The sequence below is a fragment of the Aedes albopictus genome, chromosome 2 (assembly GCF_035046485.1).
Source record: "Aedes albopictus strain Foshan chromosome 2, AalbF5, whole genome shotgun sequence".
In the NCBI taxonomy this organism is placed as follows: Eukaryota; Metazoa; Arthropoda; class Insecta; order Diptera; family Culicidae; genus Aedes; species Aedes albopictus.
Window position 1 is genome coordinate 208,429,504 of NC_085137.1, and position 20,464 is coordinate 208,449,967.

The window sequence follows — 20,464 nt, forward strand, 5'->3', positions numbered from 1 at the left end:
AAAGTCTTCGAGAGGATAGCGATGAATCAAATACAAATGTTTATAACTAGATACAAATTATTAACTCCTTACGAATCTGGATTCCGATCCGGTCACAGTACTACTACAGCGCTTTTAAAAGTACATGACGATATTCACCGAGTCATTGACAAAAAAGGAGTAGCTTTACTTCTTCTAATAGATTTCTCGAAAGCTTTTGATCGGGTTTCACATTCTAAGTTGCTGAGAAAGCTGTCACAAAATTTTTACTATTCACGTAGCGCAGTTACTTTAATTTCGTCTTACCTTAGTTGTCGCACTCAAGTTGTGAGTGCAAATGGAGAGTTATCGAACGGAATTCATATTATATCTGGTGTACCACAAGGTTCGGTTCTTGGGCCTCTCTTATTCTCATTATTTATTAATGATCTTCCTGCGGTGTTGGAACACTGTATGATCCATATTTTCGCCGACGACGTTCAGCTGTACATATGCTCCATGACTGATTCTTTAGAAACCGTTGCCAGGCTTATAAATATTGATTTGCGAAATGTGGTCGATTGGTCCAGCAGTAATCTCCTGCCGATCAATACTGCAAAAACTAAAGTCATGTACTTCAATCGACGTGGTGGACCTCAATCATTACCAGATATTTTTGTACAAAATGATAAATTAGATTATGTTGTTAAGGCTTCTAATCTTGGTGTAGTTTTCCAGTCAAATCTAGAATGGGACTCTCATATAAACAATCAATGCTGCAAAATTTATTCTGGTTTGCGTCATTTTAAATTAACGGGCGGTATGGTATCCAGAGCAATTAAAATTGAGCTAATAAAATCATTACTGCTTCCGCACTTTCTATATGGTATTGAGCTGATTATGAATGCTTCAAGTATAGCGTTTCGTAGACTTCGTGTGGCATTGAATTCATGTGTTCGCTGGGCTTTTAATGTTTCTAGATACTCTAGTGTTTCACATTTACAACACGAGATTCTAGGATGCTCTTTTAACAATTTTATTAAATTAAGATGTTGTTTAAGTTTGTTCAAAATTTCTAATAATGGTCCAAAATACCTTTCCGATAAATTGCTTTCGTTTCGGAGTACAAGAGTCAGAAACTAGACATTTCCGCAGTATTCCTCCTCACATTATGGAGACTCTTTCTTTGTTCGTGCAATTGTGTTTTGGAATCAACTTTCCGCTGATATTAAAACAATTAATTCGTACGGTAGATTCCGGAAAGAATGCATCGATTGGTTCAATGAAGGAAATTAGGAACAAAACATTAGTTATTAGTTACTTAAAAGTTATTGATGAATCTTTTTTATTTTTCTTGTGAAAAAAACGTGGTTATTCTTCACCGAATGTAGAAATTTATAAGGAAAACACCTTACTCTACATGGATAATAATAAATCAAATAAAATAAATTTGTTCTATCTTGCCTCTCTTTCTAACAATTTGCCTCACGATTTTGAAGAAGCAAATATCAATTTCCACTGCACAGACGTATTTGAAACTTTAGTCGATTGTGCACCATAAGTGAGCAAATGAACGATCAAATTTCTAGTCAATAATATGAAGTAGAAGTTGAGATTTGCATCTTACTAGCAACAGAGCAATGGCGGACGATTCAACCACCGTCCCGTCCGGCCTTAACAGTAGCCTGTTATCTGAACAGCCCTAGTAACATTTTCGTGACCTATTAGTCTTGTAGAGGTTTTGACAACCAGCATAAAACCTTATACCTTTTATTTAGGTTTTATTACGGTCACAATAACTTCTTCTAGTCTATTTGACTAAAACTGTTACTTGGGAGAAGTATATTACTTTTCCCATTACGTGCTGCTGAAGTACTGATTGCACTCCGCACAAAACAGCCTAGGATTCGGCATGAAAAACGGTGCAGTGCTCACCAAGTGAGTAAGACTGATGTAGCCTTAGCTCACGAGAATAGATACCAGCACCTGCTCGACCTTCGAGAAGGGAGCCATCATACAAACGTATGTCGTTTGAAATTCTTACCCAAGTAACACACATGTTATATAAAAGTTACGACAGCGCAAGTTTTGGTTGTATAGGAGTTTATTTTACGTTATTCCAACACAATGTTAGAATTACGTAAAATAAACTTCTATACAACCAAAACTTGCGCTGTCGTAACTCTATTATAACATGTGTGTTGCTTGGGATATGTTCAAGTTACCAGATGTCCACTCTTCCCGAGAAGAAAATTTCGTGGAGCATGTTCTATATGGAAAATTACAGGCAATTGTAAGGTCTTTTGAAACAAGGACAGTTTTGTCCCAAACCACCAAAAGTGGAAACACCGGGGTGTGTGTTGATTTGCGATGCACAGGAGTTTCCACAAATTCGGGGAAGGGTGTACTTAATAAGCACCCCAGAACTTCATCAGAGCAAGTAAAATCGCTAGAAATTTTTGACGAAGATCCTTGAGTAGATTTTTACAATTGTTTTGCCAAAAAGTTTGCATTTTGAATTCAAAGATCAAAGATTTTAAAGAGAATATAATAATCCTGGAGAATCCTCTAGGAGTTCCTGGAAAAATCTCATAGAAAATTTATCAAGGATATCAAAAGAATTAAAAGTCGCTTATCCCTTATCCCTTATGTAATGACTGTATAAGCTGTTGAAATGACAGAAAATTGATTCTTTTTTGGGCTGGAAATTTTGTTTAGAGTAGAGATGTGGCACGACCAATCAGAGATTTGTGTTAATTTGTACAGATCAGATCTATACGTGAACATCATACTAGCTACTTACTTTCCATTATCGCAAATACTTTTCGATCGGTACAAAAGCTGGGAAAGTGCCGTAAGTGACAACACCCTAGTGGTTGACAGAAAATTTAAAAACACATCCGGGAAGTTCCGTTGAATATCCGGAAATCCTTGACGGCACAGCTCTTTTAGCAGTTCACGGGATGCTTTGATCTCATCATGACTATCCCGAGCCGATGGCGTATGATCGTAGATTAGGCTGGACCGTTTCTGTATTTCATATTCGTCGTCAACGTTTTGCTCCTCTGGTGTATACGATTCCTCGTCGGCCAATGTCAACTTGCTAAATGATTCCGTGACCGCACCAGCTTGTCCGTTGGAAAATGGAACAAGTTGATGTCGCTCGTAACAGATGGCTTCCTTGTAAACGAAATTGTCTACCGATATCTGTGGATAAGGAAGTTTTATTGGAACTGAATGTTTGCAAAACTATGAATCTACATACGTTACAGTAGCTGGTGGAATTCAGAATTGGCCAAGCAACATAGTTCTGAAAATAATAAATGTTACGAAATTTAATTCTGCTTCTCTTTGACTATGTTTCAAAATTCATACCGGCCTAAACTCATACGGCACCGTCTGAATCAACGAATTAGTCTTATACCGCCTTTTGCACGAAGCAATATCCTTCGTCTTCCTAATTGTTAAGCTTGTGCCCTTAGATCCGCTCATGGTGTACGAAACATCACAAACCCCAGATACGTCCGTTTCCGTTGTGTGGTAGTCGATGTCGAACCGTGGCATGCTGTTTTGGAACGACGACAAAATACCACGCTTCAAGTTCAAGGTCCACACCGGTTCCTCCTCCTCGTGGCAGATTTCACCCACCACGCCATCGTGGAAGGCAAACTTGAGCTCAAACCGCATCAGCTCCTCGGAGATAACATCACTTTTCGGGTGCAGTTCAACCTCCGGCGGTGGTTCAACGTAATCTGCACCATACTCGAAGTCCTGCTCTTCAACTACCGGCAGCGGTCGATCGCGCACCTCAATGGAGTGCAATTTCAACAAACCCTGGCAAGGTTTTGGGAAATCTATTTCTACGGCCGCTATAAGATGCAGCTCCGACGAATTTTCTCCACTCCCGGAGAAATGGGTTTTAACGTACATGGAGTAATCATACTTGTACAGTCGATACTGCTGATACCTAAATTTGTTGTTTGTTTCTGCAATAAATTTGTGGTTGTAGCATTTTTGGTTTAGGTGGGTTGAGTATGTTTGAGCTTACCATGACATTGCGGACGCCCACATATCCGAGGGTCTTTCAGTGGATCTGAAAAAAAAATAGTACAATCATCATTATTTTCCAATGTAAAATTGATTGACTTTTAACGACAATGTGTTCAAATAGGGTGACGAAGGGTATTATCGGCAGGTTTGTTCTCTTTATCATGGGTTTTTTTTTTGTGATTCGAATTGCCTGAAATTTGGACATATAACTCAGCTTGGTTGAGAAGGATTTGAGGCCAACTCTAAGACCAGCAGGCTTCACAAACCAACCCCCCATGACGAAGAGAACAAAATTGCCGAAAATACGTAAGTTCCCCTATTTAACCCTCTAATACCCAAATTTTTGATTTTGATCTAAATATAATTTTTCGTCATCTAAAATCGATTTAAACATGTTTTGGAAGATGATTCTTTTTAATTCTCGATTTCGGGAATTTCAGTTTTTGATTTTTCTAATTTTTATTTTTGAACATCCCCACACTTTTATATTTTTCCTGGAAGCCAATTTGGGGAATGGATTTTTTGAGATAAAAACATTTTGAGATTTTATGATTATTGTTGAAATATTATTATTTTAAATTTTTTTCACAGAAAATTTTATTTTCCGTGTAATTTTAAAGAAAATAATTTAAGAGTGTATTCAATTCCCTTAAACTATTAAACAAGGATAGAATGATTTGGGAAAAATTTAAAATATGTTAATTGGAGCGATTCAATACACAATAAACAATGACTTCTAAAAGGTGACTAGAACATAAATTTTTCAATGATTTTTAAAAAATGTAAATACACTTTAAAATACACCAAAAACCATTTTGAGATACACAGAACAGTCCCAAATATCAGCCAAAAATATAAAAAAATGATTTTCCACGAAACAAAAATTACAAAAATGCTCAAACTATACCCCGTCTAAAGGCGGGATTGAGTATTAGAGGGTTAATAAGCTTGATTGATGAAACATAAAAATGATGCAAATAGGTTGGATGGGAGCGCTTTTTTTCTTCAAACCATGTCTGCCCAGTGTCCTATTTGTAGCACAGTACTTTTGAAGTAACTATCTTGATAATTATAATACACAATATATCACCGAAAAACACCAATCATAATAGAAAAGGATACACAATACATATTTCAGCACGATAATGTCGAAGAAGTTGTTCGTAAGATCAATACTTTGAACATGGGAACGTTCATAAAATATATATTAGGTATATAGGAAAATAGCGAGATAGAGGGGCATCAGAAAGCCGCCTCCAGAAGCAATCTTCCCCATGGTGGGCAATTAAATTAAGATTTGACTCCTTCGATGAGATTACACATAGCTTCGATTTTTTAGTTCAATTAATGATTTGGTTCCTGGTATCTTAACCATAATTAAAAATAAAAAAAAGGTGTCTTCGGAATTGTTTATAAGGATGTGAATCTTCTATTCAAATAATCTGTAGTTAGAATACAGGGATGGCATTCCGCACTGAAAATGTGCACAGTGCAGCTCATTTTCATATTAAAACCGCGCACACTTGCACTCACACTGAGGAGCATGCCATCCCTGGTTAGAAATGTTTCCACTAGATAGTTGTAGTAAAATTGATTTGATTTTATACTATCTCAGCCCAACAACACATTTTTGGTGTTTTCATTACACCTGTTTAACAGCCCAAACGGTTCTATTCCTTCAGAAACTTCTACTGGGACTCCTCCTGATATTTCCAAATAAATCCCATCCAGAATTCTTCTCGAGATTTTTCAGAGAATACTTCTCTGCCGTGTGCCTCATAGTTGACCCATGTTTCTTTTTGACGATTTTGACTTTTTATCATCAAAATGTCTATTTTTGCGTATACTTTCAAAATCCACTCTCGGTTAGCATACTTTGTTCAGAAACTCCATGAAAACAACATCAAGTCAATTTGTCCCACGTTCAGTTTTGTCACCATAAGTTGTCCCATGTTATTACGGCGCCAGCACCAAACCGAGTAGCGACGTTTTGACTAGCGACACTTTTCGACTAGCGACACTTTTTTTCAGTACCGGGTGTAGTGCGCTGTGTGCGTTCAATGATGCACTATCATATTCGTCACTTCCGATATATGTTGTAAACAATCCACAATTAGCAAAAATATTTTTCTCAAAAAAAAGTTTTTCGATTTCCAACCGAATTCATAATACATTTTGCAGCATAAGCTGTTCCATGTTCATTTATTTTTTTTTTTTCTCAAAAGCTATCCCATATTCAATTTATACGCATAAGAAGCTATCCGAGCAAATCATAGTAAATTGAATGTTTATGAAAGTTTTTGTTCATACTTCAATGATAAATACAAATTCTACCGCTATGCTGATGGATTCACTTTGTGTTTTCATAACACTTGTCCGTTAAGAAGGAAACAATGCTGAAACTTAAAACGCGTTTTTCTCAGTATGTTGTTTTGGAACATGGGACAACTATGCTGCACATGACAGTTCTGGGATTCCTCCAGAATTCTTTAAGGATTTCTTTCAAGAATCCCCCAGCGCCCTATGGGGGGGTTCCATACAAACAGGTGACCAAAAATAGTTTGCGTCAATTTTATAATTGCTTGTCCCTATTAGTAGGATTTATGCCTTAAATATATGAAAAACATGTCATGTATACTTCTAAGGTCTTTAAACTCCTTGGAGTTTAGTTCTACTATATCTATAAAACGTGCATCGATATAACACGTACAGTAATTGTGATCTATTAATGTTATTTCATTGTGATGGTATTTGTTTGAAGATTCCCACAACAGCTTTACTATTGTGTGTTTCACGGATATTCTAAGTTGTTCCAAAACTTTATGAAACGTAGGTACTGAATCTACAAGCGAAACCAGTGTTCTACGAATGATTACTCTATACGCTACAGACCAATGACCCTTCTAACAAGTAAATGTAGTATTGTATTGAATTGTTGTTTAGCAGCATACGAGGGATGGTGCAAGTTTATGTAGGTTTTTTGTAAAAAAGTATTTCGTCAAATTTAAATGTACAATGCCATGTCTTAAAAATAAATTAACAGATTAACAGGCCGAAACGTCGGAATTAAACAAGTTTCACTTGTCTTGATTTTACTCTAGACTGAAAAGCCGTAAGAAAACAGAACTCTATAGATGGTACAGATCTTCCAAGAACTTTATGGAATATAAGCCTTAGTATCTACAAGTCCGTAGTGAGAGCATGAAAATTCTGGGTTTATACCATCAAAATCATAATAAATTTGCAATCTTTCCTTTTCAACTGATGTAATAATTGTATTTATTTATTTATCCATCTGATCTTAAAGATCTTAATGAAAACTTAAAACTAAATCACAAGTTATACGTCATAAAGATATTGAAACACATACAAGATATGAAACACACAACATCGAGACTAGCTCCAATAATCAAACAATTATAAACATATGTTCGTAACAAACAGTAAATACATCGCACAAACCAAAACTCAAAAATTCAGCATACGCAAAACTCGAAGGCATATCATTGGTTAAAAAATATGTTAAGGCTTCCATGTATCATCGTGTCGATTGATAAACTCGCGAAATCTAACTCTTCTAGGCCATGTTGTATCATTCATGGCTTTAACTCTTTGATCCTCATTCAAAACAATCTTAAAAGACACATAATTGAGCTTAGAATCACAGACAAACAGACGTAACACCATGAACGATTTTCATGGAAATCCATCGGTCAGTTCACACTACCATCACCTGGTGGAAAAGTTGCACGAATCACTGTGTTGTGCAATATCGTCAAAAGAAGGCGCTAGTGTGAAACGTCAAACGCATAGAAAAACGATGCGCGCGCCTCTGGTTGTGAAAGCCACAACTATGAAAATTTAAAATGATCGTTAAAAGCGTGGGCGATGGAAATTTCCCAAGTGTTACGTCTGTTTGTCTGTGTTAGAATTATCAATACCTTTTGAAACCAACCTTTTTAGTCTAATGTATGCGTACAATTCAAGTCAAGACATCGGGATACCATTAATCTAATATCATTCTCTGTCAATTATAATTGAAAAGTGCTATCAACGTTCTCCTGCAAGTGCTGTTCATCATCAGTTCTGCAACCGTCAATATTAGTGTATTCTAAAGCATCATCGGTTCCTCTACGAAGACTGGGTGACGGTATAGGAGTAGAATGGCGCTGTACATTCTTTTCTGACGCAGGTAGTTTAACGGTGATAGCTGCTAACGTGTCCAAAATCGCTTCCACTTTTGCTTGCAATTCCTTGATCTCATCGTGTACAGATCGGGTTTCGTCTTCTTCTCGAATCGGCTCTCGACGATCACGGTATTTACAAAAGTCAGCCATGCAGCAGTCATACATCCAAATAACATTATTTGCTAGTGCGTTCCATTGGTCTTCGTCCAAACCAACACATGATGCATGAAAGCGTTTGGAGCACTTGCCTTCACACACAGCGTACATTTCGTTTTTGTTGATGAGCTGCGAACACTTTTGGCAATCCTGTTCGTAATCGGCGATCGTATACGGCAGTGACCAAGACTTCAGAATCGAAATTTAGACAGCTTAATCAAACGAAAATCGATATCTTCCGATAAATTCTTAAATTACACATATAGGTAAATACGTTTCTTATCACTTTCAAAATATTAGGAATCGAGTTCAATGAGAATTTTGCGTTCAATGACGGATAAACAGCAACCACGTTATTCATGCGATCACAACACAATACAATATGTAATAATGTTGAATTGTCCTAAATGCTATTTTGAGCGGTAAAAAAAACTGATCTAATTTTTTAAGCAGTTTTAGAAATTGAAACAAACATTTTTTTAACATAACAGTTTCAACAGCATAAACTACAAGGGCATTGCATACTTTAAGGCGTTTATCTGCGTATAAGTATTTATGATCCAATTTGCAAAGTAGATTCCAATTCGTAAAAAACGCTTTTCTAAAAGATCCAAGACTAGATCCAGGGAGGGTGCAGGCACGTCAAACTCGAACAAACTACGCCTACCTAACATGCATCGAGCGGGCCTTCCCAAACAACACACTGCGATTTCGCGGGCCACCCCCATCGTCAAAACAAAGCGATATCCAAGCAGGATTCGACCAGGCTTCAGGTCGCGTTGCCAGTCGACACTAACACAATCGCAAAAGATCAGCGGTAGGCCTACCTTGCCGCTTGCGGGTCTCCTGGTTTAATCTACCGAGAAAAGTGGCCATGACGATCGAATGTTTCCTCAGAGGTATTTGGCAATAGTGTGATTTTATATTGGAATGACTTAATCATCGCCGAAAACTTGATTGGAATTGCTGAATAGCAGCTACCCGCAATTCCTTCAGCGTTTCCTACCGGAATATCTCTTGGATTCTTGCGGAAATTCCTCCTGGTAATGTATTCCTTCCGTTCCGGGATTCTTTTATTCTTTTATTGGTTTCTTCCGAAATTCCTTCAGGCAATTTCTTACTCCCGGATTTCTACAGCGTATTCTTCAGGGATGCCTTTCGGGATTCCTCTCGATTTTTTTTTTCATTGATACACCCTTAAATGAAATAACAAAGCGCACGAGTACCTTTCACGCAGCGAGCAAAAAGATAAAGGAATTTTCACTCGTATTTGTGTACGACTGGATCAACACAAAAAATGTGCTGATCCGGTGATACACAAATCTGCGTGAAAATTCTTTTGTCTTTTCGGTCGCTGCGTGAAAGTTACCCGTTGCGCTGTGTACATCGAGTTTTGCGTGTACTTGCCGGAATTCCCAGAAGGGTTTATCCTGGGGTTCCTCCCACGATTCCTTCACAGATTCCTCTTGAAAATATTTCAGTGATTCCTCCTAGGATACCTTCAAGAATGTCCCCGATCTTTGTTCTGGAATGACTAAAGCGATTCCTTAATGCTCCTTTCTAGAATTCCTGTAACGATTTGTTCTGGAGTTCTTTTAGAAATTTCTCCTGGATTTTCTTCAGGGGTTCCTCCCGAGGTTCATCCTAAACTAAAATATTGACGCACATTAAAACGGCAAAACCTATCGATAGAAAATGACAAAAAAAAACTATCGCAGTCTTTGATAACAGAGAGATGTTCCTTCTTTTTATTAACTGCACAATAAATTACACTAGTTTACAAAATAAAACGAAAGTCATTTGCTTCAAACAGTTTTAGAGTTTTACCCGCAAATCGAGTTCTACAGTTTTTAAAAATATTGAATTCACATTCAAATGTCTTGCGTTTCAGTCAACCATCTTTCAAACTTTTTTCATAAATAGATAGCTGAATATAATATGTTTTGATCATCTGAACACTATTTTTGCGTTAGATTAATAAATGTTGGAATATTGGTGAGTTTGTATGTTTGTACTGTGTCATATATCACACAATAATCCCGTAATTAATTTCCTGTGTACATGACACACTTGAGTTTACAGCTCCTCGTCATATTTCCTCGTTAGGGTAAACAGGTATAATATGCCCCCCCTAAGCAGAAATGGCAATATGTCTGAAACTGGTGCCTTATTCCATCTATTGTTCACTGCAAATCGTTGTTACTGAAGTTAGTGAAGTGTTGCATGCGAACTTTTCCTTTGGAGAGGTGGCTATAGAACCTTTGAAAAGTTTTTCGAAAACGTTCCAAAATTTGCCTATTTAAAACAAACGGGGCAATACGCCCCATCAAAAGAAAAACGTCCAACCCCGTGATAAAACTGTCCCAGGGGATAATTCCACCACATGCTTATCCAAGGAGGGTCTTTCAACAAGTGTTTAACTGCATAAAAGTTGCAAAGTAACATAAGCGAACAGAACTAGCTTCGTTTACAATGAAGTCAGCTCACAAGAGGTAAAATATTACGCCAAAAGCCTCGATTTCAGATTTTTTGATATTTTTATTGCTTTTCTGTACCAATCCACTAACGGACCAGCTTGATGGCAATAATTCTTCAATATGTGAGATTTCTAATCGATCACACATGCGAAAAGCGCTTGAATCGCAAGAAAATGAAGAGGGGCGTTTTGCCCCGGTGGGGCGCATTATACCCTTTTACCCTACATGTTTCTAAAGCAGACCCACGAAACCGAATCGTTCAGAATCGGAATATTGACGAAGTTCAGTAAAAAAAAACAGCTCAATCTGAGCGTTGATTATGGAGCATGAAGAGAGTAACTGCTTAGAATAGCACTACGGACCACCTGTTCCACAAACAGGTAGCCCCAATCCAAGGTGTCAGGCGACCCGTGCTGATGTTTTTTTTGTTTTTATTTATGTGTATTGAATGATTGAGGGGGTTCAAAAGATGCTCGATCTTTAACGGAGCCCGTAACGTGGGTAGATCCCCAGTAAACCACAGATCGTAATAGGAAGTGTATTAAAAATCGTCGCTGTCAGAAATCAAAATCGTAAAAAACTGTACCTTGTAATAAAAAAATGGTCAAGGTCAAGGCCAATTGTACACCGAGAAATATTTCCATTCAGTGGCTGAGTTGGTCTTATTCACAAATCGAAAAATCCTTTGTATTCTTACTCAGTTTCTTGTAAAAGTGGGACAACCCATTGGCAATAGGTAAGTTTGTTGTGTATGGAGCAAGTCATAAATAGCGCTAATTGAAGTCACCGCTGTTTGCATACGCTTACAAGTCATATATAATGTTAGTAAAGTTTGGTTAGGAATCGTAACGACTTAATGAAAATTCATGAAATGCGCGCTTCCCGGTAAAAGATCAATAGGACAGATCGGTGAAGTACTAGATTTGTAGTAATGAGCTGAATTTTTGTATGGTGAGAAGGTCAATTCTCCGTTTCTGCAGGGAAAAGGTGCAAAAAGCGTGGGTATTATGATTCCTTGCCTAATTTTATGCTGTTTGAGCAAAACTTTGGGAAACAGTGTCGTTGTTTTCTCCATTTCTTGCAACATAAACAACATAGTTATCCAAAGTTTTGCTCAAACAACATCATTTTAGGCAAGGAATCATAATACCCATGCTTTTTGCACCATTTCATTGCAGAAACGGTGAATTGACCTTCTCACCATACAAAAATTCAGCTCATTACTACAAATCTAGTACTACACCGAACGTGCCCCATTCAGAGCAAGTGACAAGTGAAATTCGTACAGTTTCGGCACCGCGACGAGGTGATTGGGTGGTGTTGTCCACTTGCCTTGCTCATCACCGCCTGGCCGCTGATTACACTAGTTTACAAAATAAAACGAAAGTCGTGAACTTGTGTCAACGACCAAAATTTTTGAAGTAAAATTCAACACTGATTTCGAAACCGTGCTTCAAAAAATTTTAAGTAGAGCAGTTTTTAAGTTTTAGCTCAATATCGAGTTTTACAACTTTTAAAAATATGGAATTTCCTAAAATTCAAATATCTTGTGTTTTGTACAACCAATTTCAAATCTTTTTCCATAAATTGAAAGCTGAATACAATACCATTCAATCATCTAAATGCAGGTTTTGCGTCAGATTGATGAAATTCAAGATATTGACGAGTTTTAGGGACGATCTCCTTAAATTTTAGCTAAATTTCCAAAAATATATGAAGAAATGTATTTTTTTCAATAACAAAATAACAATTTAAAAATTCTTTCTAAATGTTTATTTGACATATCATATGTAGGCGAGTTACAGTAAAAAAATCAGCTCAATCGGAGCATTGATTACGGAGAATTAGATGTGTGAAGTGAGCGACGTTGCTTAAAAATAGAACAAAAATCGATTTTAAATCATCGACCTTGTATGGAAAGTCGAAAAAAATTCCGCTCTATTGTAATTTTTTTCCTTCGCGTTTTTGAACTCAGGGCATGATTCTACACCAAAAATGATCATCAGCTTACCGAGTTCAAAAATGCTGTAAACTAGGGTTATGTTTTGGGACTGGAAACATTCTGTCTACCTACCAATAATGATATTCCGACAATTTTTGGAAGTGTTCAGCTACCGAAGGAAGATATTTGTCCCACAATTCAATACCAACAATTGAAAAGGCCTCATCAACATTTCGTAAACAATCACGTTTCTGTCGACATACACACTTTATTTTGAATGCCGAAGTTCGGTTTAATGATGCCGAGATTTGCACAGCCGAGAAATCAGCAAACTGTTTTCCTGAGATCTCAGTTAATACATGCTGAAAACCATTATGTCACCGGTCGTTACCAAGCAATCAACCAATGCATTGCAATGTGTTAGCTGCGAGTCGGTTGAAATTCAGAAACCGAGATTTGCACAGCCGAGCTCGGTGAATAAAACTAAGTGGCCCTACACACGGGGATTCATGCGCTTTCTGTTAGTGTATGGGTGAATTTCTGAAAAAAAAAGGAACTCTCTTGAAAAGCTATTTTGACACGGTTTCAGAAACTATGTGGCTAATGCATTAGCCTATTTGCACCAGAAAGTCATCATAATTTATTTTTGAGATCGTGAATCTCATCGAAACTGGCTTCAAAGGTATCCTCAACTATACCACTAAACGTTCATGAACTCCAGCTGGAATCTACCAATACTATTTTATTACCAGAAAAATCTCTTTATTACATGACCAAACCAAGTAATGTAATTTGTAATTTGTAATTTATTATTCAACGTAAACTTGTCAGTTACATAACTTTTACCCAAGTCAAGGACTAGTAATGACGAATGTTCGCCAGAAAATGTGTTTGAGTTGAAATATCTAAACATACTGAACAGCATAACGTAGTGGTAGAATTGCGTACCACACTTTCCACCATTTGAGAGTCATTAGCTTTCTGTGCAAATTTGCTATAGAAACGCAGATTTTTGGTGGTTCATAAATTGAAGCATATAAAAAATGTTGTATTTTCCACATCTGGGTTTGTTATAATGTTGATATGAAGATGATCAGGGTCTCCAGTTAGCCTAGTGGTTAAGGCTATGGATCGCCAATCCGGAGACGGCGGGTTCGATTTCCGTTCCCGTTGTCGATTCCCTGGGCATAGAGTAAAGTGGGGCAAAAGTTCGAGTGGGGCAAGAGTTTCTTTTGAAGTTTTTGAGCTCAATTCAAATTATTTCTTTCGGGTGTCAAGGTTGTTCGAAGCCTCTTAGAAAAAGAGTCTTTCACTCCAAAAAATATTGAAATTGATCAATATTCCGAAAAGTTATGACAAAATGTTGGATTTTGATCAAAAAATTGTAACATGCCATGGTCCTTCCAACGCATGAAATGGAATTGTAATGAAACCGAATACGATATTTTATTTTGGGGCGTATTCAGGTATACTTTGAAGATGCTTTAGCATGTATAACTTTTTGCAAAAAAGATTTGGAAATCATATTTTACACATAGTGGGGCAAAAGTTCGAATTGTGGGGCAAAAGTTCGAGTCACGTGGCAACTTTAGGTAAAAACCTAAAATTGTGCAAACTGTACATATGATCTCTAAGAATGATGGAATTAGTAAGAAAATTCGATTAAAGTTGAAAAAAAATGTTGTTTTATCTGGATTTAACGGAAAACTACTAATGTTTGGTGTATTAAATTTAACCCTGATTTGGGTGAAATCCAGATCGAACGTTAATGTGTATTCCAGTTCCAACATCAAATATTAAGTAGTTTCAGATATTCATATTACCAAAAAGTCAAAATAGTGTGCTACGGTTGGCGAAATCCCATAAACACTAGATTCGAACTTTTGCCCCAGTGGTGGGGCAAGAGTTCGAATAAGACACACACATACAAAAAGTGTTGTAACTCAAAATTGATAAGACATTTGGCGTTACTTTGTTCAGCAAAATTTTAGCTCATGGATGGTAGAATCACCACACGGTATTCATTTATTTTTATCTGCTTTGATTTTTTGAAAAAAGTTGAATTTTCAACTAGGGTCGAACTTTTGCCCCACCTTACTCTAGTGTATCATTGTCCTTGCCTCATAATATACAAATTCATGCCATGGTAGGCAAAGAAAGCCCTTCAATCCAAAACTGTGGAAGTTCTCTTAGAACACTAAGTTGAAGTGAGGCAGGCCAAGTCCCAGTGGGGACGTAGAGCCATAAAGAAAAAGAAGAAGAAGATGAAGGTGAATATGATAAAATTACATTTTAATTTACTGTAACTGGCTTTGCTATAGTTATGATATAATACAAACTTGTTTTCATTTTCCAATAATTATATCTAAATATAACAAACCATGATATGTTATGTTTTTGTTATGCCTTTCTGATCGAGAATCGTAACCAAAATAGAACTTTTAAGATCGGGGTAGAATAGAAGATTGAAAATCAAAAAGTTGGAGAGTAAAGTATACTGAGTTTCAAATATTCCTGTTTTTTAATGCTTAAATTTTCATGAACTACCTACATAAATTTCTGTAGAACATTTCCGTCTTCTAAGCTTCATTGAAATCGACTAGAGATTATGGATATATATTCAAATATTATACGGATTATTTGAAATATTTTTGGTTCTGATTTTCAAGTGTTTAATATTATAAAAATATGTTTAAATGCTTCTGAAGTTGTGGCATGTATCGCGATTTCCTCATGATATTTGAGTATGGTAAGCTTGTTTGAAAACGGTTGAAGATTTTTGCGATATTTCTACATGAATATTTCTGGAGAATCTGCTAAGTCTAATAAGCTTGTTTGATAATTGGTGAAAAATATGGAAATGTTTTGAAATATATCTGATATTTTTGGAACGATGGGAAATGTTTGAGAATAGTCAAGTTTTCTGTATAAATGTATTAGCTTAAACATTTGAATAATTGAGTTTCAGGTTCAATATATTTGAATTTTTGGACAGCATAGAAATGTATGAAGAATATTTGATTCTTTTTAGCTTTCTCGAGACTCAATCAAGATTTTTGAAATATTTTCATGTGTTCCTGAAAGTTGGTGAAACAACACAGAGTACATTTGGGTCAACTTCATTTGCTCGAGGAATCCTATAAAGTATTTTGAAATATTCACTCTTAAAAGATTAGGAATTTACACGTGACGTAAACCATCAACGTACGTAAACATTTCATGACTGAATGGCAAATTTGACTCAATTTTACATCCATCATGTAAGTTCCAGTTGGTTGTACAAGATGTCAACAAACCTATCTGACCAGATAGGTAGAAAAAGTTTTACATTTATCATTCGTCTCGCAACTCGGTGATACAGCCGAGAGGTATAGTACGTGCCTCTCAATCAGCGGACCAGAGTTCGAATCCAGTTCATTATTTTACCAACATATGATTTATCTCTCGCTTCGGCACTAGCGATTGCTAGCTCGACTTTATTTGTGATAGAAGACGTAAATTTGTGTCAAACGTGCCGCTCCTTTTATGTGCATCCAAGTGAACTTAAATTTACAAGATTTTTTCTAAGAGTGTTGCTCAAAAGCTAACGAGTTCATACACTCTTACAGGGTCATGCAATAACTATAGAAACAATACAAAAGCATTTCAAAAGTACCTAGTCCACTTTATTTCTATGTGGCATATTTATACATGCAGTTCACATTATAATTTCACATTAATCGACGAGAATTTCGATACAAGCGTGTTACGCCCTGATAGTGTTTTTAACAACATGTGGCGTCGGATGTCATTTTTTTCCAGTTGACAGTCATCTTAAACCCCTGAGTTCCTTATGTAAACATATCTAGACAACGTTCACCAATGGTATTTCCGCCACCATACTTACAAAAAAAATGATTGCAGACAGAGGAAAGACAGTCAAATTGTACAAAAAAGTGATCGAACAGCGGCACTTTGATTAGCATGGTGCCAATATGCGTTGCACATTTTTATTTGCCTTGTCACAGTCATGACCAGACCTGAGTAGAATCCTCCAATTTTCTTCTTATAAGAGTATGATCTTATTTAACTTTATACATAGATAATACTTACTTCTTTTCTCCGCATGACTGATTCCATTGCAGTACACTGCTAATACTAAGAACACAAGCAAATATTTCCGCCTGCCCATCGTGCGTACGGCAATCGTCAGTTCACTATTATCTATCACAGAGCATGGGTTACGTCGAACTCATAATACTATCTCATCATTTCCGCTCATGGATGGCACCTCCTGGAAAGTAAATTCCAAACTAATGATAATGCTTCGTCTTCACTGGCTGCTTAGCATTAAGTATTCTTATTCCACTGGTGAAAATATATATATAACATAGACTTGTTTCTTCGAACTGCAAACTGATTACACTACGCAGGAAAGAAATGGACATCAGCATCACAATACTCATGTAAGTTGCTGATTACCACTGGCACACTTTCCGAATCGGGCGACCGCCCAGAATCCAACAACTCAATCTTCTGCCACGATTGCGTTCTTCTTGGCGCTTTTCGGCTTCACTGGCGCACGTTTCACTGATAATCCTTAATTCACCACGCGCCGATCGTCCCATGTGCCACCATTTAACGCCATCATTTTAAACTTGAACTTTGTGTTTCCTGAGATTTCATATCACTCGATTTCAACGGGTCCCTCCATCCGCCACGGGTGCACAATAAAATAATATAGTAGTATTATTTCACTCTAAATAAAAAAAAATTAGAAAAAAAAGATAAAATGCAATTTTCCGTCACAATATATGCAACTTATTTCGGCGATGTTTCTTCTTTTTCTTCAAGGACCTTTCAGTTTTATCTGCATGTTTAACGTATTATCCTGATCGATGTTTCTTGTCATATTTGGTAGTTGGAGCATTTTAGTTTGCCTATATGTAGTATTGTGTCGCCAGTACGATGAGATACACTGGGTTAGCAATCATTTTGTATGAAGTTTTCCATTATCATCACCACCTTGTACAACTTATGGTTGTCACGGTGTGTCTGGTAGAACAAATTTATTACAAAAAATGGGCATCGCTAATTTTTACGCTACGTGAAAGTTGACGCTACCAGCTTTCATTCAAGCCCAACATCGAAATATTCCATCGGGGGAACTTTTTCATACAAAAATTGGGTATGTTTGTTAAGTAGAAATAGGGATTAATTTGGAACCGTGCATTTTGTATGGGGAAAAACAGTATTCTGAAAAAGTTGTTCGGGATCCCTCGGTGGATTTTTTTGAGGGACCCTGCAAATGAAAGCTGAAAGCCTCTATTTTTGAATAGCGAAAAATTTGACGATGCCCATTTTTTTGTTATAAACTTTTCCCATACACACGCCGTGTTGTTTCTCTGTTTCTTAAATTTTATTTAAGTGCTCTGGAAATATTTACTCAACGATCTGAGAATACTTATTCAAGATCAAAAGGCATCAAATATTCACTTTTAGGTTGTCTTTGAAGTTTATCCAATTATTTATGCACTATATATCTTACTCAACATGACACTGCTTTAAGTTTCACTACACTGCCAAATCTTCAAGTTTTCATCTTTTGGTTTAACATTTGCTCAAAAACAACCCAAAAACTATAATAAACTGTTACGTAACAGTAATCTCAAGTTCCACGTTGCAAGCTCGTTTCATTCCATCGAAGTTTTCCAATCGAAATCTAAGCGAAACCTTTTCCAAAATTCAAATCTTCGGAGTCCCACTACCTTAAACACAATCCGTCTGTCGCCGCACGATATCCGGGGGAATATCTCCACCGTTATGGATACAATTGAGTGCCACTTAATCCACTTGACTTGAAACAACTGAAGGGAGAGAACACGACCGAATCGAACCGAATGTAAGAACAAACTGGCGAAATTGTGAGGTCTTTCACTTCATCCCGGAGATAATGATGAGCTCGTTATCAGCGAACCAATGTCAAAGGTCTTGTGTACACATACTCTCTGTATACGGAGGAGCATTTCTGACCGATTGGTAGGCAGGCACCTATGACGACGATGCGGCGGGATGAGTCTCACAGGCAAAGCCGGAGAAAAATCTAGCGCCTATAAAGTAGGTACCTACGAGATGAGTCTGGTGATTAATCTGTTTATGGTTTCAACATGAATTTTCTTGTACTCTTGCCTGTAGACATGTGAATGAACTGGACACAGACAATCGGATTTGCATCCCTTCAAGCTAATATTGGTCAACTTCTTTATTTAATTAGTTCAACAGTTCATCCATTTATTTAGTTCAATAGCTTACACTACATATTTCGGTTAGCCGCTGCTTCTCTCCAACCTAGGTAACGTCATTTACTCCTAAAATCGCACTCAAAGTGGCTATGCTCCATGTTGTCTTGAACCATCCGGGCTTGTTTCGAACATGCCCTACCCACCGTATCCTTGCGTCTTTGGCAGAGCCGTAGCGTGGTCCCATGTCGCCCTTGGCAAACATCCAGATTGGCGCCCCACGTTAATTGGACATTATTAATTTGCAAAAGTAATTGGTTATTCACTTTAAAAGTTGAATTCAACTTTTAACAAAAATAAAAGAAAAACAACTTTTTGTTAATAACAAATTTCCCCGATTTTTTCAAAATGTATTTCTCTCATAGGTACGAGTAAGTTCGAACACGTTTTGCACTTCAAGAAATCTGTAATCATTAGATGAAACATGGAGGAATGCCAGGAGGAAATTCTGAAGAAATCTGTATATGAGTTTTTGTTTGAATCTCTGGAAAAAATCCTGCTGGAATTACTGAATGAAATTATGCAAGAATCTCTGGAGGTATTCATGCAGGAATATCCGGAGGAATACCTGTTGAAAACATAGGAGACATTTCAGGGACAGTTATAATTTTTGCATGAATTCCTGGGAACTGTTCCAGAAAAATGTATTAAGGAATACATGCAGAATTTGAAAGAATTCCTAAAAATGTTTCTTAAAAAATCTCTGAAGAAATTTTCTAACGGAATACCTGGAGAAATTTGTGAAAAATACCAAATTTATGCTTTTCTGGAGGAATTTATTAGGAAATTCATGAAGGTTTTTCTAGACAAAATGTAACATAAATGTATGGACAAATTTCTAGGGAACATGGAACTATTTTGGAAGGAATCAATGAAAGATTTTCTAAGTGGTGTAAGAGATTTCGTCTTTTTAAAGAAATCTATAGAAGACTTTCTGTAAAGAACTGTGGTTAAATTTCTACAGAAGATTCCCCAAAAAAAATCCTGGAAGAATTTCCAAAGAAATTCTCAGAGGCATTTCTCAAGAAATCCCTGGAGGGATTTCTAAAGGAATCTCAGCAGAACTTTTAATTGGAAGTAATGCAAATCTATTGAATGGTTTCTAAGTAATCCTTAAAGATTTTTTTGTAGAAATATCTTTAAGAATTTCGGATAGAAGCTCTGGAAAATTTATAAAGAAATTCAATGAAGATTTTCCAACAAAAACCCGGATAAAAAATGTGAAATATGTTTGAGTATTGAGATATAGAAATATCAACACCTAGAAGAAAATTTGAAGAAAGCTGGAAACAAATTCCAAAAAAATACCAAATTAATCCCTGAAAGATTTTTATAAAGTGCATCTTCATAAATTTCTTAGGGAGAAATGTCAAGAAATCCAATCTCCGTTTTGCAAACAAACTTTAGATGCGCAAA

General features: G+C 36.6%; 1 protein-coding gene across 3 annotated transcripts; it reads right to left on the reverse strand.

Annotated features, from left to right (window-relative positions):
• Positions 1 to 2,676: 2,676 nt before the first annotated feature.
• LOC134287889 (vitellogenin-like) lies at positions 2,677 to 18,753 on the reverse strand. Of its 3 annotated transcripts, none has more exons than XM_062851044.1 (6): positions 18,518 to 18,753; positions 16,863 to 17,040; positions 4,007 to 4,051; positions 3,334 to 3,944; positions 3,224 to 3,268; positions 2,677 to 3,165 (listed from the first exon to the last, which is right to left on the reverse strand). In XM_062851044.1, exons 2-6 carry the CDS (start codon positions 16,939 to 16,941, stop codon positions 2,758 to 2,760), a joined length of 1,188 nt encoding a protein of 395 aa, XP_062707028.1. In that variant the 5' UTR covers positions 16,942 to 17,040; positions 18,518 to 18,753; the 3' UTR covers positions 2,677 to 2,757. The 3 variants fall into 3 exon arrangements, with proteins under 3 accessions (XP_062707028.1, XP_062707027.1, XP_062707026.1); XM_062851043.1 differs by having other exon boundaries at positions 16,863 to 17,506; XM_062851042.1 differs by having other exon boundaries at positions 16,863 to 17,043; positions 18,518 to 18,752.
• Between the last annotated feature and the right edge of the window lie 1,711 nt (positions 18,754 to 20,464).

Excerpts from the sequence above, each read along its gene's own strand:
- LOC134287889 (XM_062851044.1), bottom strand. The coding sequence starts at position 16,941 with ATGGGCAGGCGGAAATATTTGCTTGTGTTCTTAGTATTAGCAGTGTAC. Across the intron at positions 4,052-16,862 it reads CAGTCATGCGGAGAAAAGAA|ATCCACTGAAAGACCCTCGG; the intron begins GTAAGTATTATC and ends TTTTTTTTTCAG. Across the intron at positions 3,945-4,006 it reads TGGGCGTCCGCAATGTCATG|AAACAAACAACAAATTTAGG; the intron begins GTAAGCTCAAAC and ends AATTTATTGCAG.